This window comes from Leptonotus elevatus, chromosome 7 (genome assembly GCF_054856555.1).
Source record: "Leptonotus elevatus isolate MCC_2025b chromosome 7, RoL_Lele_1.0, whole genome shotgun sequence".
NCBI lineage: Eukaryota > Metazoa > Chordata > Actinopteri > Syngnathiformes > Syngnathidae > Leptonotus > Leptonotus elevatus.
Window position 1 is genome coordinate 21,021,256 of NC_141245.1, and position 21,209 is coordinate 21,042,464.

At 40.1% G+C, this 21,209-nt stretch overlaps 1 protein-coding gene across 2 annotated transcripts; it reads right to left on the reverse strand.

The window, feature by feature from the left end:
* Positions 1-1,425: 1,425 nt before the first annotated feature.
* On the reverse strand, positions 1,426-20,853 carry pak1 (p21 protein (Cdc42/Rac)-activated kinase 1). Of its 2 annotated transcripts, XM_086080226.1 has the most exons (17): positions 20,695-20,853; positions 10,420-10,625; positions 9,715-9,809; positions 9,297-9,371; positions 8,897-8,969; positions 8,792-8,829; positions 7,411-7,524; positions 6,562-6,814; positions 6,395-6,418; positions 5,661-5,724; positions 5,522-5,570; positions 4,443-4,555; positions 4,238-4,355; positions 4,042-4,141; positions 3,388-3,584; positions 3,125-3,262; positions 1,426-2,517 (listed from the first exon to the last, which is right to left on the reverse strand). In XM_086080226.1, the coding sequence occupies exons 2-17, from the start codon at positions 10,610-10,612 to the stop codon at positions 2,431-2,433; spliced, it is 1,731 nt and encodes a 576-aa protein (XP_085936352.1). In that variant the 5' UTR covers positions 10,613-10,625; positions 20,695-20,853; the 3' UTR covers positions 1,426-2,430. The 2 variants fall into 2 exon arrangements, with proteins under 2 accessions (XP_085936352.1, XP_085936353.1); XM_086080227.1 differs by lacking the exon at positions 6,395-6,418.
* Between the last annotated feature and the right edge of the window lie 356 nt (positions 20,854-21,209).

The window sequence follows — 21,209 nt, forward strand, 5'->3', positions numbered from 1 at the left end:
GGTTATTGCCAAAATAGATTAACCACAGTTTCTGAAGTCAGAGCATAAGCTACAACTTATATCAACGTTTTTCTTAAACGTTTTTACAATAAATACAACTTATTATTTTAAATGACATTTCTTTAATCTTAATCAAGTCTCAAATAGGCAAGAGCCACACTTTCTTCTAAATATCATCCACAAAACTAGACCAAAATGCAATGACATGAGGTAATGTGCAATATCTTTTTGAAAAAGCATTCTTATTTTGTTCTTACTAGCAGATTAGGAAAAACCTTCTTTACCTACAAATGTACGGGTTAGTGTTAACAAGGACAAAATCTGGACATCAAGCCTGTTTTGGGACTTAAAAAGCATACATACCCCACCTTCCTTTCAAGATCTCTCAACAGCCTTTTTTTTTTCTTTTTTTAAATGTTTTGTAGGCTAGGCTTAAAATACAGAGGTTCTCTTTTCTTTTCTTTTTAATCCTTGGTGATTGTAATTCCTAGATAATAATACTTCCTTTTTGATTGGGATACCATGAAGATTCAGAATATTCCTCATATTATTACAACATAATTGTGCATCTTTTTTTCTTCTTCATGCTGTCCATACAAATTTGCCTCTCCTAGCTTAGCATCACCAGAGGCACACGACGTGTACCTGTAATTGTGTTTCCCCCCTTTAACTAATGGGTTAGTTAAAAAAAATTGTATCCTGATTACATAACAATGGTACATGTATTCCGTTGCACCATGACTACGTTCTTAAGTCTGCCCATGTGCCTGTGTTTTTGAGAGAGAGGGAAAGAGAGGGAGAGAGCGAGAGAGAGAGAGAGAGAGAGAGAGAGAGACAGAAGGGGGGTGGGGGGGTCTGTCTGTCTTTGATGCGTATGTGTGTGATTCTTCATCTCGCTGCAGTGCTCTTCCTCTGCAGTGGAGGATGTTATGTAATATAATGAAAGAGGGGGTGTGTGATTGAGGGGGTATTCCAAAGGCATCGATCAGTACACGCGCACAAACTGCACCAAATGACTGCTGCAACTGCTCCATTATTTTATGCTTTTCTGATTATTTTAAACCATGATTCTTGCTAAGATGTGATCCAGTAATTGGGCCATTTGCCCAATTCATCTTCCAAAACTTTTGAAAATTAATCTCCCATGGCCATTTTGACTCAGCAACGGAGCTGTTGACGTCAATGCAAAAAAAGTCTCAATAAGCCATGCTGGAAAATGACGCAGGAAGTCAGCCATTTTGGTTTGATATTTGAGGGTTTTTGGGGGTCCTTCAAGAACACATATGAGGGAAATGTCATTTGTTAGGGATTCATAATGTAAAAAGAGTCAAATAGCTAAACATTACATTTGTTTAGTAGGTAATGAAAGTATTGAGAATGTGGTGTCATGTGATTTGTATTCAAGGCAGGAAGCCAAAGCCGAGGTTGACTCATCGCAGTTTATTTCTTCATTTGTACACAAGCGTTCTTGAAAGGAGTCATCATTTTACTATCGTACCGAGAATTTTTTATTTTTTTTTAAATGTAAAGAAAAACATGCACATTCTCCGCATCACACCGACTGCGCTGACGGAAGCCGTTTGAGATGGGTAATCACCAGTTAGCTTTCATGAGTTAAAGGAGACATAATATGTTTTCTTTCTTTTGGTCTTCTCATGCAAATAAAGCCACTGCTCACCTTGCCACATTTTCAGATCCAGTCGAAATAGCCAAAGTGTAATTTCATACTTGATAGCATGTCAGGCTCACCAGATACACAACTATTTGGATACAAGACAAAAAGTACATCAATTGAACATAATATGTCCCCTTTAAATTTGGACTTGTTTTATGCCAACGAGTCCTACGACTTCATTTGCCTTCTTTTGCGTCAACGCTGAAGAGCATTCGCACGCAATTTCTTCATTGCACACTCTAGCTCAGGGGTTCTCAAACTTTTGAGTCCAGGGACACGTTGCAGGGGGACACATGGACACGGAAGCCACAAAGCTAAAGTAGCTTTTTTTTATTTTTACAGACCCTCAAGCTATGGCTTGTGGACCCCAGTTTGAGAACCCGTGCACTTGTTATTATTATCACTATTATTATTTTTCATCTTCTCTAACTCACAGTGCAGACTGGACCACGGACGCAGCTATGCCAAGCTAAGCTGCATCGATGCTACAATCACTTGACATCCCAGCATTAACCTTTCCCCCACGTACACACACTCAATAATAAAAAATAAAAAAATACAATAAAAACAACAGATGCACATCCTGACAGCAGACAACACGCACACGCACATAGAAAACAGTGAATTGAGTCCTTTCTCTGCTGATGACATCACTGATCGGACCAATGACATCATTGGCTTGGTCCCCGCCCCCTCTAAGAGTCCAGTGTTAGAGGAAGAGAAAGAAGAAGAGGAGGAGGAGTGGCAGGTGCGAGCTAGCGGTTGTTCTTGGCCGCCTCCTTAGCGGCCACGATGAGCGGAGTCAGGCTGGAGAGAGGTTTCGCCATCTTCAGGAACTGGTGCTGAGCAGGAAGGAACAACACGCCGAATTACAGTTAATGCCTGCGCGTGCGTGTACTGCAGATCATTATTTTAAATGGGTTTTAATATTTCTTGTGGCATCTTATTGCCAAATAACTACACGAAGTGTGACGAGGACCTTCATTTAGAGAAAAGTAGTGCTTTGCTGCTATTTTGGTGTCAAGAAACTGTGTTGAAGTGTGTTGCGGAGCTTTAATTAGACAAAAGTAGTGCTTTGTTGCCATCTTGTGGTATCCTGGCACACAACAAAAATGCTGTGGCGTCACGGTGTCAAGGAATGATGTTGAAGGGGGTGGAAGGGCTTCATTTGGACAAAAATAGCGGTTTGCCGCCATCTTGTGGCATCTTTAGGCAATTGTAAAACATTTTTTGATAAATACTATGGTAGACTGGAACTTACAAAATAAATAAATAATTGGAACACAATTTAACATCATACAATGGGCCATCAAACCGCATCCCCTCTCAAAAAAATGATTTCGGCTTGGAAAGACAGACCTCGGATCAAAGGTTTCCAACATGTGGATAAGTCACCGACCATGGAATTTATCAATCCGGTTTTCTTTTTCTTTTGGTTTTTCTCCGTACCTGCAGCAATTCCTTGGCCGAGCCTCTCTTCTCCACGTCCATCTCCAGACATCGATTCAGGAAGTCCCTGAAGGTGCCCGACAGTTTCTCGGGGTTCTGTAGCTCCGGTGTCCCGTTGGTGGCGATCAGATAGAGTGCCTGGACGCAAAATGACACTTATAGTACACTAACATCTGGTGATGACGTCAAGAAGTCTGCAGTCTACTAAGCTGGTGGCTCTCAAAACTGGGGCCCACCAAACATACTAAACCAATGGCGCTTACCCTGAGCGGGTTTTCGTTGAGGTACGGCGGCTCGCCCTCCACCATCTCGATGGCCATGATGCCAAGGGACCAAATGTCCACTTTGGGGCCGTAGGCTTTGCGGGTCACCACCTCCGGAGCCATCCAGTATGGCGTGCCCACCATGGTGCTCCTTTTACTCTGCTCCGGAGTGATCTGAGCGCAGAAGCCAAAGTCGGCTGCGAACAAAATTGAAAAAAAAAAGGGGGTGGGGGGGATTTACAACAAATATATAAATAAGTTCAAATGTGTACTTAAAAAGGAACATCGGAAGCTGCAAAAGTTGTTTAAATGGAACCAGAGCACCCCCTACTGGTATAAATAAGAAACTAATTATAACCAGTTTGTTAAACTACACCCAAATAATGATCAAACCAAATCAAACAAAAATAAATAAATCACTCACCAAATGATGAACTGACCAACTAAGTTAATGGCCAACTAATTAACTTACTAACAACCAATTAGCTAACGAACCAAATAATGACGACTATAATGCACTAACAGACCTAATGGCTTGCATACATTCAAAATGTCCAAAATACTGTATGTACACAGTTGGATCATTGTGTATATGAATAGGTAATAATAATAATAATAATAATTTAAAAAAGAGATAAAAAGTGGTCCACTGACTGAGCTTGACAGATCCGTCCATCCCAAGGAGGATGTTGTCACTTTTGATGTCTCTGTGGATGACTTGGTTGGAGTGGAGAAACTCCAGCGCTTGCAGACACTAGGGGGCGACACAGGCCATCAAAATCTTCTTGTGCTACTGTTACTACTAGTAATTATCATGAATTAATTATAGTTGGCCTTCTTTTTTTCTTACCTCTCTGCATACGGCCGCAATCTGCGCTTCGTCCATGCAGGTTTCCGTGACGACATCCGTCAATGAGCCGCCGGCCAGGTACTCCATCACCACCCACAGCTCGTCACCCACCAGGTAACTATGGCGACCGATCGCAGAAGGCGACATGAGACGTATGTTCCGTTTGGTGGCGCCGAAAAGTCGGGCCGAAGAAAAAGTGACTCACCTGTCCAGGTAGTTGACGATATTGGGATTCTTGTTTTCCCTCATCACCAGGATCTCGTTGATGATGAGTTCTTTCTTGGGCTGCTGTTGCAAGTTCATCTGCTTGATGGCCACCTGATGTATAATTAAGAACACTCGTTGTCATTATTATCATCGCATCTAACTAACTAACTAACTAACTAACAGCAACAAACAAATGAATTGATCACCTTAGTACCAACTGCACAGATAAACCAACCAAATGGCCCGCCAATCAACCAACAAACTAACCAAATAACAATTGTACTAACTAGATAAACGAATGAACAAACCAAAACTTCCTTATACCAACCAAACAACAATGTAACTAAATTCCCAATTCATCAAATAACTGACTCAATAACAAGCTAACTGACCTAAAAGAACAGCCAAAAATGATCAAACTAATTAAAGACATAATTAACCAAATAATAAAACTAACTAAACTGCCAACCAAATTAACTAGCTAGCTAATTAACGAGCTAGCAAACTAATTTATCAGGCAAAGTAACGATCAACGTAATACTGAGTAATCAAGTAAACTAATTGACCAATTAAGGGAATACCTAACAAAGTTAACTAAGTAGCTTACTAATTGATGATTAAACGGACTATCCAACCAAGTCCCTCACCAGGCTGCAAACAACTAGCCAAGCAGTGAACAACAACACTAACAAACTAACAAACACAATAACAAACAACTACTATACTAAACAAATAAACTAAGTAGCCAATAAATGAAACTACCTTACAAAATAACAAAACAACTAGCCGGTAAACAAATTAAGAAAATAATAATGGAACTAACTCAGAAACTAACCAAAAAAAAATAACAGTTACAACTGTACATGTACAAACTAACCAAATTAGCAACTAACTAACCAACTAAAATAATAACTGACGAAACCAATAACCAGTTAACCAAATAATGATCTAACTAATTTCCCCTTTTACGAATACAGGCTTTTACCATTTGTCTTCACATTTTAATCATATTTTCTGCCCACCAATCAAAACACATCACGCTGTCTAGCTCCGCCTTTTTTACAAAAATGAACTGACCTCTTGTCCGGTGGCGACATCGATGGCCGTGTAAACCGTCCCGGACGCGCTGGCACCACAAAACAATTAGACAATTAACTTTTGGTACTACAATTTGACTTTCCAAAAGTCAAGAAAACAACACCAGAGATCTACTCACCCCTGTCCAATCTTTTCAAAGCGATTGTATTTCTTCTTTGGGTCTCCGACACTCACGATGGTCCCTGCATCACACGCACACAAATTTTTTTGGGCCATTAATTAGGAAGTTAAAAAAATAAATAATCTCTATTGGGATCGAATCATGATGATAGAACAGCGATATGCGTCTATCATCCTTGTTTATCTGTGACACTCTGTAGCATGCTGACTGACATGAAGACCAAAACAGAGAGAGAGAGGGAGAGATAGAGAGAGAGAGAATTGAAATAGTAAATAAATTAGAAAGGTATTAAATATAAAATAGAAGTACAACAGAGAAATAATTTAAATAGAAACAAGTTTAAAAAAAACAACATAAAAAAATCTAAATATTACCAGAATAGGATAGCAATAAAATATGTCAAAAATAAAGATGAAAAGAGCAATAAAAATAAAATGGCAACAGAATAAAGGAGGATTTTAAATAAGAATATCAATAGAAAAAAAAGAAGAAGAAAAAAACACTATTAATGGAAATAATAGATTACAATACAATAGGAGAAAACAAATAGGAATATAGAAGCAGAATATTTGCTTAGTGAATTAGGTCACCACAGAAAGAAAGTTTTGGATAAAACCCTGGAAAAACGACCAATCAGCTGAGAGGATTGGACAAAAGGGGCGGGGACAGTGTGCAGGGTAGATATCTGGACTGTCAATCATAGAGGCAGACAGACAGTATCCTCATCTTACCAGCAGAGGGCAGCCTGAGCACATCTGGACAGGCATGTGCAGTTCAGGAAAATATACAAGCATACACTTTAAAAAAATATATATATATTTTTTAAATTATTTTCTATATTTTCAAGGCCAATTTTTCAATTTCATTGATGTTTTTTTTAAAGACACGTGAAACTTACTGAGCTTTTCCAGGATCTCCTCATCAGACATCTTCTTCTTGCGTCCTTTATCCTGAGGGCGGGGCAGGGAGGGCCCAGGCGCAGGGGCGGCCCCCGGGGGGCTCCCGGGTGTGGCGCCCTCCGCTGCGGGGCAGCCGGGCGGGGTGACGGCCGTGGCGGACGTCGTAGAGGAGGTTGGTGCCACAATGGGGGAGGTGGCCGCGTCTTTGGTGGGAGGAGGCGGCAGGGGCTCGATCACGGAGCGGGTGTAAATCTGACAACAATCATTTCAATATTTATCTTATTATGTTTTTTAAATGAAAATATGTGTGTGTTTGCGTGTTTAAATGTTTTGGTGTTATTGCAGAGCGTTGTTATGCATTTGTTTTTGTGTGTATGTGTCGTGCTGTTGAGTCTAAACAACAGTCACATGGTGAGGAAATATGTTCCCACAATGTAAATCATTAGTGAAAGTTTGTCTAAAAGCTTTAATGAATGTGTGTGTGTCCCAATCAGGTCCAATAAAGTCATCGCCATGGAGACGCTGGAGGGTACCATAGCAGCAGCCTGTCAACCGCCAACATGTCTGAGAGCAACTATGTGCGTGCGCGCGCTTGTAGGGTCATTTGTTATTAGTCATTGCCTAATATTGTGTAATTTGTGTGTGTGTGCGTGTGTGTGTGTGTGTGTCAGTGTGTTTTTGTGTGTCAGTGTGTTTGTATTTTTGTTTTTAATAGGTTTTTGCACATCAGTTTGTGTGTGTTTGTGTATGTAACTTGTATTCCTATGCATTTTTAAAGTTTTTTTATTTTTATCAAAAAGTTATTTTATTTTTTGTGTTTCTTTTCTTTTGTGTGCGTGTCCTCTTACCGATTTGGTGTGTTCCGGCCGTGGGGCGATGACGGGCGGCGGCTCGGCTTCATCCTCGTCTTCATCCTCTGACACGGTAGCGATGGCGGGCGTCTCCGAGATGCTCTTAGAGATCTGAGACAAACGCAGACATGCAAGCATCAGTGACATCACTTCCTGTTGGTCATCCTATTCTAAGACACACTTTTTCTCTCCCTGCCATGGACTGAATGTTTTCGTCGTCATGTTACTTTTACTCTTCAACACTCTCATCAAATGCATCTGTGTACTAGAACACAAGGAGACTAGTTTACAAGGATACTAGAACACTCGAAAACAAGGATACAAGTAGATTGGGGGGAAAAAAGTCGGAAAAGTGGACTTTAAAAATAGATCGACTGAAATTTTCTGCACGCAGTATTGAAATGACTCGTTATTTCTTTTGTTAATGCACCATCTAGTGGCCGAATGGCAGATGTTATTTGTCTGCTGGAAAAAGCTCACTGACTTTCTACTTAGTAGGTTTTTATTAAAGACACTACAGCGCATTGAGCTTCCCAAAACACAGGAAAGTAATTTCTGAACGTTCTAAAAAGTACTTGAGCTGTTAATATTCCAAAATATAACCTGTCACTCAGGTTTTAGGTGTTCATAATTTTACCAGTAGAGGGCAGTCATGCACTAAACGTGCCCAGAAGAAGACAGGAACAGGAAGTTATTGCCCTCATGCGGCTAACAGCTAGCTCTACCTTTGTTTACTAATGGAATAATATATAGTGATTGATTGATTGATCAATATTGAGCATCTGGCTGACTTTTAAGACACTATTATGTGTGTAATGTAGATATAATGATGTATGTGTGAACTAAATGGTAGTTAGTGTTTGTTTACCTTAAGTGGTAATCGCTAGCGCACTAATGCTAATCGCAATTTCTAACCTGTTAGCATAGGCAAATTTTGCTGGTGTTTAATAATGGCTATGTATAGAAGATAACTTATGAGTACTTGTATCCTATTTATTCAACTCATGTCCAACATTTGTGGATTAACAAAATAATTTGTAATTGATTATTCAATGGAATAATGAACAGGATTTATTTTTTATTTTTTTACAAATTCAGGATGCAAGGATGTTAAAAGACTACGATGCAAGGACACAAGTGTATTAGGAGGCTAGGATGCTTGAATGTTTGCTGGGCTTGCGTCCAAGCTGCATATGCAAGGAGATCAAATGTGCTGATTCACGTTGCAGAGAAAAGCAACAAACAGCTTCTCGCTTATCACTTTTTGTCCTCGTCTTCATTGTCACCTTGTCAGCACACCATCAACACATCAATAAAAACTAATGCATGCAACGAGAGATCAAGACGACGCATTTGCTTGATGATCACGTTATCTTACCGTCGTGGTGGACGATGCGAAGACGTCTGCACTTTTGTCTGTGTGAAAACAAATAGATTAGGTCAGGTGGCTTGAGTGTGTGCGCATGCGTGCGTAATTTCGTACCTGTGAAGCTCATGTATTTCTGGCTGTTGCTGGTCTCCTTGGAGTCGTAGAACTTGAGAACATCCAACACAGCCTGGAAGAACAAGGCAGGCATGGTAGTCAGGGTGGGTAGGTAGCTAGTGTAGGTAGTTACTGTCAGTAGTTATGGTAACTAGCTCTTTAGTTATGATAGGCACTTGGGTAATTATGGTAATTAAGTACATTTTGGTTTACTTATACTCCGAAGCTATTTGTTTTTTCTCCTTCATGATGTATTTTTTGACTCTTGTGACGAAAAGTACAGTCAGAAGGTAGGTAGGTAGTTACGGCAGGTACCTGTGGGTAGTTATGTTAGGTAATCATAGGTCGGTGGGCTGTTATTGATAGATAGCAGGCCTCTAGTTATGCCAGGTATATTTACCTGAGGATTCTTCTTCTGCTCCAGTTTGGTGATGTTGGACGTTTGCAGGAGGCGGGCCCATTGCTCGGGCATGCCCTACACGCACGCACACACACACACACCATAGAAGATGCCCTATTTGTCATCACATAAATGGGTTACACAAACTTGCTCTCAGACTGGGTCAGCACATCAAAGTTTACACTTCACTTCTTCCCTGCTAAAACAATTCAACCGGAGTGATTTGACTACAAAAATACACACAGACACACACACACACTCAGACTCAGACGCGCACACACACTCACGCAGCAGCTAAAAGAGCTCAGTGAGGCAGATCAAGATTGAAACTAAACAAGGCCCCTTTGTCTGATGGGATTATTCAAAGCAAAAAAAGTTCAGTGGTGTGAGACCAACACACATTTATACACACACTTACAGTAAACTCCCCCGTGACGGCGTCAAATCCGACATGGATGGTGTGTTCGAAATCAGACGGCAAAGAAATCTCAGGCCGCTCTTTCTTTTTGTACGCTGAAACACAAACATTGGTTCTGTGGTGGTTAACGATACTAAAAAAATATAAAACAAATTCCCATGCATTTGCATGCCAGATTAACAGGTGGCGCTATAGTCCATAATTGGGAGGCCATTTTAGCCAATCGGAAGTGTTTGTAAGTAGGCAGGTAGGTAGTTATGGTAAATAGGTAGTTATCGCAGGGAGGTATATGGTAATGGTGGTGATATAGCTAGTTATGGAGGGTAGATAGATATGTGGCTAGATAGTTATGTGTTGGGTAATTAGCAACGTTTTGGTAGATAGGTAGTTTGGTAGTTATGGATGGAAATTATATTAGGTATGTAGGTAATTGCGGTATGTAGTAAAAGGTGGATAGTTAGGTAGGTAGTGCTGAACAATTTTGAAAAAATCTAATCCCCCCCTCAATATTGCGATTTAATATGTGATTTTTTTTTTCATGGTCCTCCTCCCATGATTTTTTTTAAACAAACTAACACCTAAGTAGAAATTCTAAAGCCCTTTCACATTACACATCACTTTTGTGATGTCTGTGTGAAAGGTACAATGTAATTTTGTGGCATCTCTGTATAAAAGGATTTTAAAAATATATATATTTAAACTCACTCTTGTCACCGCCGCCTGTCAAGATGAAGCGAATAGATCGGTCTTTCTTCTTCTTGTCCTCGGGGTTGGGGGGCAGGGGTTTGGAGCCGTGATTGACGGGGGCGGGGTCTTTGCCGCACGAGCCAATCATGGTGCTGGTGTTCCTCATGGGCGGGGCTGGAGGCTTGTCCTCCACCTCCCCGTTGTCGCACATTTTCTGTTCCTGCCTGCACAAGAACATCACGAATGAACAGCCTGCACAATAAAGTCATTTATAAACAATAGTAAATTACTACACTACTTTTCACACGAAAGTGCAGTAAGCATTTCACAGTTAGCAACCTTTACATTCATTAAATACATAAAAACAATTTTCCACATTCAACTTGAGTATCACTTAATTTTAACTTTTAATTTTTCCATGCTCAACTCAAGCCCTTTTTTTGTTAACAAGTATATTTACACAAAGTCAAGACATTTTCAAACTAATGTCGAATTTGTTGTTTTTTTTACACCAAAGTCATTTTTCTCTCTAGTCACAGTAATTTTTCCACACTATTGTTAACTAGTCACTGATTACACTAAATCAAAGAAAGTACATTTTCAAACCTAAAGTACTGTATATTTTCTGCATCACAGCAAGTTACGCACAAAACTTTGTTCTTAAGAAAGTAAGCAAAATTTTGCAGACTAAATTAAAATCATTTTCACACATAACTGAAAAGTTAGCACATTACTGTAGTCTTAAAAGCCAAAACGAAGATCCATGGAGACTATATAAAGAAAGACAACAAATGACAATCTGATGTAACAACATTTGACATATAGAAACATAAAGATGATATAGGAGTTTATGTGTTACACTTTTACACTGCCACATTTACACTGCTGTGCAATCTGCATCCAATCTGGATTCAACTTGTCACCCCACATACACACACTACAGACATTATTACTTTTGCACTAAATGACAACATTTGAAATAAACATTTTTGCTTCATCATAGCAACATTTGGCTAATTAAAATTCATGAAGTACTATTTATTTTATTTCCTTGTTATTCATATTCACTGGATGGAATCATACAATTAGGCCGGGTAAATTGCATATTTATTTTTTTTAATCTATTTTTGGGCAATGGAGTAATTTCACGTAATATTCGTATTTTTCCAAAAAGGGATTTAATGCGTTACTGCATTTCAATGGAGCAAATGAATGATTAAATTTGGATTTCAAGAAGTAGAGATTCACTCTGCATTTTTACTTGTTTGTATCCGAAAATGGCCACAAACAAGCTGAAAGTAAAACCATACAAAGCATGAGGGTCAAAAGATAAAGAGGTGTTGTTGTTTTTTACATAAATACACCAAGAAAATAGAAAATGAATATCTCACCTGAGAGGAGACACAACCACCGCAAAAAACAAACCACAAGTGTATAGCACGAGCACCTCGGACATCTTTTTACTCAACCCATGTGTGATGTCACACACTGATGTCACTATGCGAGTCAAATGACACACAAACAAACGCACACATAATGATATAGTGTCACGTGGAGTTTCCCCCAAAGAGGAAATATGACAGTTGCGTGTCTCAGACAACAATCAAGTGACACATTAAATAAAACACTTTTGAACTTTGCTCATATTGATTCTTCCTGAAATTTACAGAGAGACTGGAAGAGTTACAGAAAGTCACACACGCACACAAAGCGCACTTTGTTGACACTTGTCAAACGTTTGCCGTTTGCGAGGAAGTGGCTATCTCTTTGTTGTGTGTTGGTCTTGAACACACACACAAACACAGGTATAAAGATAGTGTATTTGGTCTGAGCTCTTATAGGAAGTGCCACAATAGAATGCAACATGATACAGTTGAGTCGTGTTACTACTGTCACTATTCCATCACACGCACAACCATACGTACAGGGAACCGTCTGTGCTCATGGTCGGTAGGGAATATCTATCCGCCAGCCACAATGCAGTCTTTGCGACATCTTGACGTGCTTACCACCCTTGCTTTCTCCACTCAAACTTAAAAAGATTCACAAAAGTCAGAACATGGGAGGAAATGTCTACGTTAAAACACATTCCAAAATACACGGACCTTTTTCAACCGAAAAACTCGCCAGTAGGTGAGGTCATCAACGAGCCAGTCGCCAGTCAACAGGATTTTATTGCTAATGTACTTTGAAATTAACTTTCAGGACGACGACGTCGACGCGTGTGCAAAGTTCAAAGGTAAAACGCACACTGCAGAAGTGTCACTTGATTGTTGTCTGGGACACACAAACTGTCATATTGTCTTTTTGGAGGAAACGGCACATGATATTGCGTTCGTGTGCACCTGACGGCAGCGTCTGAAATGAGACACCCCATCAGCACCTCCCTGCTAGCTTGTGTGTGTGTGTCTATGTGTTGTATAATGTTGGTAAGGACCACACCTACTTGTTCGTCTTTACAAAGCTGTACTTGTTCTCCTGCTGGTAAACCTGAGGACTCAATGTCAGTAGACAGAGTTTGAAATCAAATGAAGAACCAAGATGGAGCTATGGATGCTATTGAGCCAGTGGGGGGCGCCGATGAGTCTCCTCACGGTGGGACATTTGTCACACGCAAAACATTTGGTTGAATTTAGTACTTACCTCATTGACTTCCAGCCATTTTCACTTTAGCAACCCTCTTCCCTTACTGGATTTTGACTGATTTTGCAAGGCCCACAGAATATTGTGTTCTATTGCCATAAAAACATGGAACCTACCAAAAGAAAGATTAGAGTCTTTTTTTTTCATCAGGAAAAAAATATGTTACTATCTGTTTCAGTTTTGCAGCAATTAGCAGTAGAATATAGCTAAGTTTTATCCTTATTCACAAATCTGTTTAAAACACTGGGGAAAAGAGCTTTTTTGCAGCATGGCCCCGGTTGATCGCTTATACTCTGCTGCCACCTGCTGGCTGCCGGTTTTTGTAATAACTAACATTGCTTTAAGCGACCTCTTCAGGCCAAAGGCTGCATCGAAACCTTCTGTATGCTCAAGCATGAAAAAAACAAAACAAAAAAACATTAAAACGTATAAATACGTTTTTGGTACCATGGCAATATTTAAATTAGAAAGTTTTTCTACGTTTTGGGGAGCAAATGAGCTAATTTATCAAAATTTGCCACTACGCTGTACCTGGAAATGACCCTAAAATGACCGCTACAAACCAAAATGGTTTACCTCGTGTGTGTTTCATGACTTTTTTGTAGGTCTAAGGTACTCATCTTGATATATATGACTCCGATGTTTAGGTCAAACTGTTTTGAGAGGCTGAAATGTCAAGAGAAAAGAGAAAACTAGAAATGATCAAAAATACTAAAAAAAAAAATTTTTAAACCAAAATTCCTGACTTTCAATCATGGCTTCTTGAGATTTTTTTGTGACGCTACTCATGATCGACATGCCTACCAAACTTTGTGTTGCCAAGTCAAACTGACTTTAGGGGCTGAATTGAAAAAAAAAAATCTAAAGAATCCCTAGAAATGTTAAAAAATAACCATAAAATGACCTTTAAACCAAAATGGCAGACTTCACGTGTTTTCAGGCATGACTTCTTGAGACTTTTTTTGTCCGTCTACTCATGATAGACGAATCTACCAAACTGTTACTAAATCAAACTTGCTTCGGGGGCTGAATTATTTTATTGATCCGGCTGTGGGCAACTGAAGTTGAGCCCAACATGGCTGCTTTGGACTAAAATGGCCGACCTCCTGTAGCTTTTCCTGTATGGCTCCTTGAGACTTTTTGTTGGTCTACACATGATCACGATTTTTACTAAAATTCATGTAGTCAAACTGGCAGAATTTTCAAAAGATTCAAAGAAACAAAAATTTCTGACTACTACTCTTTAAAGGCATGGCCTCCTGAGACTTTTTTTTAAAAATTGTTTTAATGAATCTACTCATGATAGTCATGTATACCAAACTTTGTGTTGCTAAGTCAAACTGGCTTCAGGAGCTGGATTTTCCAAAGAGGGCACAAGAAGAAAAAGAAATGGGCCATCAAGTGAAATGGCCCAAGAAACCAAAGTCTTCCTCACTGTGACACACACACACACATGTGTGTGTTTGCGTGTGTGTGTGTGTGTGTGTGTGTGTGTGTGTGTGTGTGTGTGTGTGTGTGTGTGTGTGTGTGACAGCTTCCTGGAAGGAGGCATCGCGGAGTCACAGCTAAGAAGAGCTCATCGTCTGAGAGGATGCACGACGCCACGCCCAATAACAACAACGTTGCCAAGGCAACCACAACCTCTGTGTGTACGTGTGACAGGTCATCAAGGCTATGCAATAAAACAATGAGGAAGTTGCAAGTTAGGAGTAAAAACTAACACGTAAATAAAACGACCACGTAAATCAAAATCTCAAACAAGACACACTTAACGCCACACCCATGTACTTAACATATCACACACTGTAGTCTCAGCTGGTCCCTAAATGCAATATAGATGGGGGTGCATGACAGATGGCTGCATGTAACGGCATAAGAGTGTGTGTGTGTGCGCGTGCGTGCGCGTGTCTGTCTGTGTGCATGCATGTGTGTGTGTTCAGTTAAAAATGAAAAAGTATGACATCATTAGAATATAATGTCATATAATACCACTGTGTCTGTTTCACATCAGGTTTATTATTTGACAGACACGCCCAGATGGAACAACATCATTCATAAGTCAACATTACACACTATATGTCAATAATAATATACTCCAAGTGCGTATGATATACTAATACACTCACTCTCCTGGCTGAGGAGCTAGGAAGCTAGCAGTTGCTAATGCTGGAAATGTTGTTTGACTGTCAGCTTGGGAAGAGTTTAAAAGTTAGTACCCGCAATAGAAACCAAAAGTAGAAGTTACTACCATAAAGGAGCACAAAGTAACAAGTCACGGAAACAAGTACATGCGACAGTTGCTATCAAGGCCATAAGTAGAAGCTAGTGGCAAAAAAAAATAATTTATAATTAATGGGAACATGTAAAAAAAAAAAAAAGTGGTTGCTTTAGAGGCCAAATGTAGCTGTTACTGGAAATAAAATGACAGAAAATAACAAATGATAGCAACACGAAGTTAGAAGTTGCCATTGAGGCCATATGTCGAAGCTAGTAGCAAGAAATAGTAGAAACAAATCGGAGCTAGAAGCCACTACTAGTGTTATCTACAAGCAAGCTAACATTGAAAAACTGCTACTAGCAACGAATAGAGGCTAGTACGTTTCAGTAGCAGGCTCAGATAGGCCAAGAGTATAAAATAGAAGCCAAGATTAGCAGAAAATAGCATGTAATAGCAACAAGAAGCTAGAGGTCACTAGTATCCAAGACTATCAACTCATAAAACCAACAAATGAAAGCTACTAACAAGTAGCAGCCAAAAGCAGATTCTAGTACCCAAGAACAGCAACACATACATGCTAGTAGTTGCTAGTAGCAGCAAAGAGTACAAACTTGTTGTCATTAATAGTAAAAAAAAAGAAAAGAAAAAGTAATAAATGAGCAGAAGCTAGTAGTTGCTAGCATCAGCAAAAAGTAGAAACTAGTAGCCCAGATTAGCATGAAAAACAAGTAGTATTGCCCCAAGTAAAAGTGAGCGGACACTAGTATCAACTTGAAGCGGCCAAGAATAGAAGCATGTCGCTAAATACAGTATAAAGTAGTAGTCAGTCACTAGCAGCCAAGAGTAGAAGCTAGTAAACAAAGACTAGCAGAAATTAAGCCTAGTAGCCACCAATTACAGAAAAAAAAGCAGAGAGTAGCCAAAAGTAGAAGCTAGTGGCCAAGAATAGCAGAAACTAATCATTTGAAGCTAGTAGAGGTTAGCATTGGTTAGTAGCATTTAGCGCAAGGTGTTCGCCAAGGTGGAGAGTTTGTAAGACGCCATAGAGGAGAAGAGGCGACGTGCTGATGGACTGCGATTGTGACTCGCTGTCACTCTCAACTAAAATCACATTTATGCTCCAGTTCACTCGAACAACAACACTCCTGATAATAGCATAGCAAACGCACCTCTGCTTTCTGAAGTGTAACATTCAAGATGTAGTGTCTTGTTTGTGTTTTAGTCATCGGGCTACTTCCTGGTTCTTGGAGGATGAGGTTGGATTGTATCATTCAATTATGCCTTTGACATTTGCTGTGTTTTTTTTCTTAACAGTACTTGACTGTCCGGTTCTCTTATCTTATTGCTAACAAACAATGCTAAGTGTCATTGACAAATGACAATTTGACATTGTAATTTGGTAACAATGAGAGTTTTAAACACAAATGTAGACAGATAATATGACAATACTCACATTCAAATATTCTTTGAATTTGCTGTATTTGCAAATAAAACAAACATACATTATTATTTCTGCCACTTCAATGCAGTCAGTCTGCTATTTATCATGTGAGTGAATGAACGAATGAATGACAGTGTGAAGGAACAAATGAAGTGCATTAGTATAGAAGCAACAGTGGCAAGTGTGAAAAACACACAAAAGGACAAAGGTAAAAAAAAAAAAAAAAAGTAAGTGATGATACAAAAGCAAAAAAGTGACGCCGATTGAAACCTCTCGCTCGCACTTGTTCTGTGTTGCTGAACCTCACGGGCCCCTCTCTCCTTCCTTTTAACTCATTGTTACGCTTTTTAAAGACTCGCTTACATTCATTATTACACACACACGCAGCTGTCGGGTGGTTACCATGGCAACCTCATCAATAATGGAGGCCGCCCCAGTGCATGATGGGAGGGGTGTAGCTTGTTAGAAGGTGAACATAAACAACATCTTAAAATTAAATAGAATTTTACTTGGACATAGAGCTATTTGATTGTTTGTTTGTATTTGGTTGCGAATTTTTTATTTTTTTTTGCTGAAATTTTGTCCCATTTTGTTCATTTGAAAATGCTCTGTACTAAACTTGCTCAGACTTAAACATATAGATTTTTTAAAAATAACTATTATACTAGGACCTTCAAATTCGACGATTTTGACTATTTTCGCTGATTTATTTTTAGGGCCAAGTTGTCATACCCGACTGTCCTCTCAGCCATGTTGTTAGTGTAAGCAGTGCACATCAGCAGTGACGCACTTTCAACTCTAAGAAAACCACAAACACGAACAGAAGGCTGACAGCTGTGCACACGTTCACACCTCACCGACACAATAAACACACACAAATCACCACACACACACAGCCGAGATTTAGCCGCCGCTAAGCTCTCATTACAGCAGGCTAATGCTACATTTCGCCACCTGTGAATCTACTTTTCGTGTACAAGTGTGTGTGTCTGTGTGTCTTGATCACTTATGTTAAATACACGTACGCACACATTGAAAGTCTCAGTGACAGTCAGCTCATCTGAAGCTTTTGCTAATCGTACCGCGTGCTAATCAACGAAGACACACGCACATGCACGCACACGTATTTATTCAAGAAAATTTTAAGAAGTGTAAAGGTGTACTGTATGTATGTGTGCCAATGCGTGTGTCTGTGTGTGTGCGTGTGTGTGCGTGTGTGTGCGTGTGTGTGCGTGTGTTAGAGTTCACATGGAGGACGCGTAAAAGGTGTGGTGTGTCGCCGTCGTTTGCTACAGAGGTGTGAATAAATCACGTGTCCACTTTGGCTTGGGGTGGCGGGGCTTCAGAATGTGTCAAAGTAAGAAAAAAAAACAGGAAGTAGGTCAAGACAGTAACACTAAAGTTGACTAAATTACAGTCCAATCAAATGACACTGACAACTGTCTATGAGACTAACTAACCAACTGGACAACTAATCGACTGAATGATTCACCAAGTGATTACGTTAAACTAGCTAACCAACTAAATAACTAAAAGAATGACTCACCAACGGGTTAACTGATTAGACAAGCCAACTGACTAACTGGATAACTGACTAACATAGTATGACTGCTTGACTCCCTGACCAACTTACTGACCTAATGGCTAAGTAGCTGACTAGCATAATAATTGACACTAACTACCAGACCAAAATACTGACTGACTAACCAGCTGACTGACTAGTACTATGTGCCAATTAACTGACAAACTAACCAAATGACTAAAAGAATAACTGACTGAATGAATGACTGATCAAGTGACTAAAAGTTATCTGACTGACTGATAGTCTAGTTGAATAACTAACCAACTGACTTACCAACTGGGACAAACAGACTGACAACCTACTCAACTGACTAACTGACCTAATGGCTGGCCAACTTACTGACTGACACTAACTAACAAACTGACTAACAGACTAACCAATTGACCAAATAACTTAATAACTAACTAACTGGCTAACCTACCGGCCAAGTACATCACTGAACTACACTAGCCGACTGATTAACTAGCAGGCTAATAGACCAATTAATTGAAAGACTAATCAAGTGACTAGCTAAGTGACTGACCGATATACTTTCCCGCTTTGCTGCAGGATCTTTTGTCATACCTCTGTGTCGCCGACTTTGCAGCTTGAAATCGACTACTACTAGAACATGTACACCAGGGTAGATTTCTCTGATCAATCCTATTCCCCTCCAGTACTGCAGGTGGCAGTAAAGAGAACTTTAAACTACTTGAAGACTGAAGAAGACAGCTACTGTTTGTCTTTTTTGACGATAACCTAAATTCTCACGGAAACACTCAGTGGCTTCTTGCTTTTGCTGGAGGTCCTAAACGTCGTTTTAAATTCTTTTCAGCGACGAGAGCAGGAGAGACTTCCTGTGTGATGGAGTATTTATAGATGACGAAGTTAGTGCCGCTCCACTGCACACGTCAGACACACAAGATCCGGAAAAGAGCTTGCAAAAGCCTGAGGAGCAACACACCCAGCACCAAGCATCTAAGACATCATTGGGCTGGGTTGAATTCATCCATATTAACAACAATTCACAATGATGTCACAAATTCTTCCGGGTGGCAAAAATTGAGGTTTCTCTGATTTGTAAATAAACACGTCCATGTCATTTAACCTGAGATTTTATTTTAAGGCCAAAGCGCCCAGCCCGACAAAAATATTGACATTAGACACTAAACCACAGAAGAAGAAACAATGAGGTAATTATGTTGCCATTGCAAAGCACAAGCCAAGCCAAGCCAAGATATACTTTTACTAACAATTTTTTCTCCATCCAAGAAGAAGAGGCAAGTCACCACAGTTGCATTCTTTCATTCATTGCTTCATTAACTCATCCATCGATTGATCGATTATGTAAATGAGTGACTGGGCACTTTGTGCTGAGGCGTGCGGAAACATCAGAGCCTCGTGACCATCTGGGAACGTTCACCGCCATTAATCAGCTCCTCCAAGAGCACCGCAGACACCCACTGAATCACTCCAGATTAAAACGGCAATTTGTTACCTCCGCCAAGGAAGAGCAGCTTTATTAATCCACTTGTTTGTGTGCAACTTCCTGTCGAGTTTATAATTAAAGTCAATGTGGTGTTCTTCCCGCCATGGGAATCCACACACATTAGTCACACCAATATAAGCATTGACAACGTTTTTTTTTATTATTATCACAAAATCAATTAAGTTCGACATGTGCATACTGTCATAATGAATCAGAATGTGATCCGGATTGCATCATTTACAGTTTACACTAATCTAATATTGCAAAACCATTTATTGATTCTACCTATCATCCATCCATCCCTATCTCAATGTATCGATTTATCTCGTTAGCCTATTGCACGTCTGTCTCGTATCTATCTATCTATCTATCTATCTATCAGTTCTTTCTTATAGTTATCTCAACCCAATGATCCATCCACACATTTGTCAGTCTGTCCACCCATTAGTCAGTCAGTCTGTCTGCCTGTCTGTCTAACTAAGTATCTATTCATCTGTCTCACCACATTAAACAAAGATGAATCTGGATCTGATCCCAATTGCATTTACACTTGTTTAAAACAACAATGCCATTAAGCACTTTTCTGTGCCCTTGCTGAGGTATTTGCGGTGCCAAATTAAACTTCAGCGCGTGTTCACAGGACACTTTGTCATCTTTTTATTTATTTAATGAACACAACGTGACCACAACACTTCAATTAACAGCCAATTTGACCACAGCATTTTTTGTTCTAATTAGAGTTGATATGACCATATCAAGCGCAGTTTACTTGTCTAAAAAAATGAGAACAGTAAGAGAAAAACAATAAATGAAACCAAACTAAAAGATATGGTCCATGTGATATGTGTTTTTAACCCTTCTTGTGCTTCTGGTCCGCCACACCTCACCTCGTTCGAACACCGATCACAAGTTGAATGAAAAAGTAGAGAAACGAAGCTCACCTTTCGTCTGCTGTCTCGTCAAAATCCACGGGGAGTGGAATAGGAAGGCGGTACGGATCCAACACGGGGCCACGCTGTCTGAAGTGGCCGCTAAAGTGTCTCCACCACCAGGGCTGCTTCGTCCTGCTCCCCCAAGCCGAGCACAGCCGCCTCTCCCGGCCTATTGTTAGCTAGCCACCGGGGACCCTCCCTGGCGACGTAATCCCCGCCCCCTTCTCGTAAGAGCGGCCACTACATTGGCCGGGGCGTCCTCTCCCTCGCTGTCGATTGGCTGTCGTGAATGTTCCTTAAACACCACGAGGTTTTCACAGAATCATAAGGAGGGAGCCCAGGTGGTGCGTTCAGGGACAATAGGGAATTAGCGGCGGCATGCGCATCAACCGGCAACGCCTTCCTGGCTCTCATCCACGTGCTATTTTTTTTCTTCTTGTTTCATGGGACCCGGTCACGTGACACACCAACATAATAATGAATAATGTGTCGTAGCTCCCATGAGTAAATGATTTGTTGTTATT

Coding starts and splice junctions, on each gene's coding strand:
- pak1 (XM_086080226.1), bottom strand. CDS start 10,612: ATGTGCGACAACGGGGAGGTGGAGGACAAGCCTCCAGCCCCGCCCATG. Junction 9,810..10,419: donor GACAGGCGGCGGTGACAAGA/GTGAGTTTAAAT, acceptor TTTGTGTTTCAG/CGTACAAAAAGAAAGAGCGG. Junction 8,830..8,896: donor GAAATACATGAGCTTCACAG/GTACGAAATTAC, acceptor GTTTTCACACAG/ACAAAAGTGCAGACGTCTTC.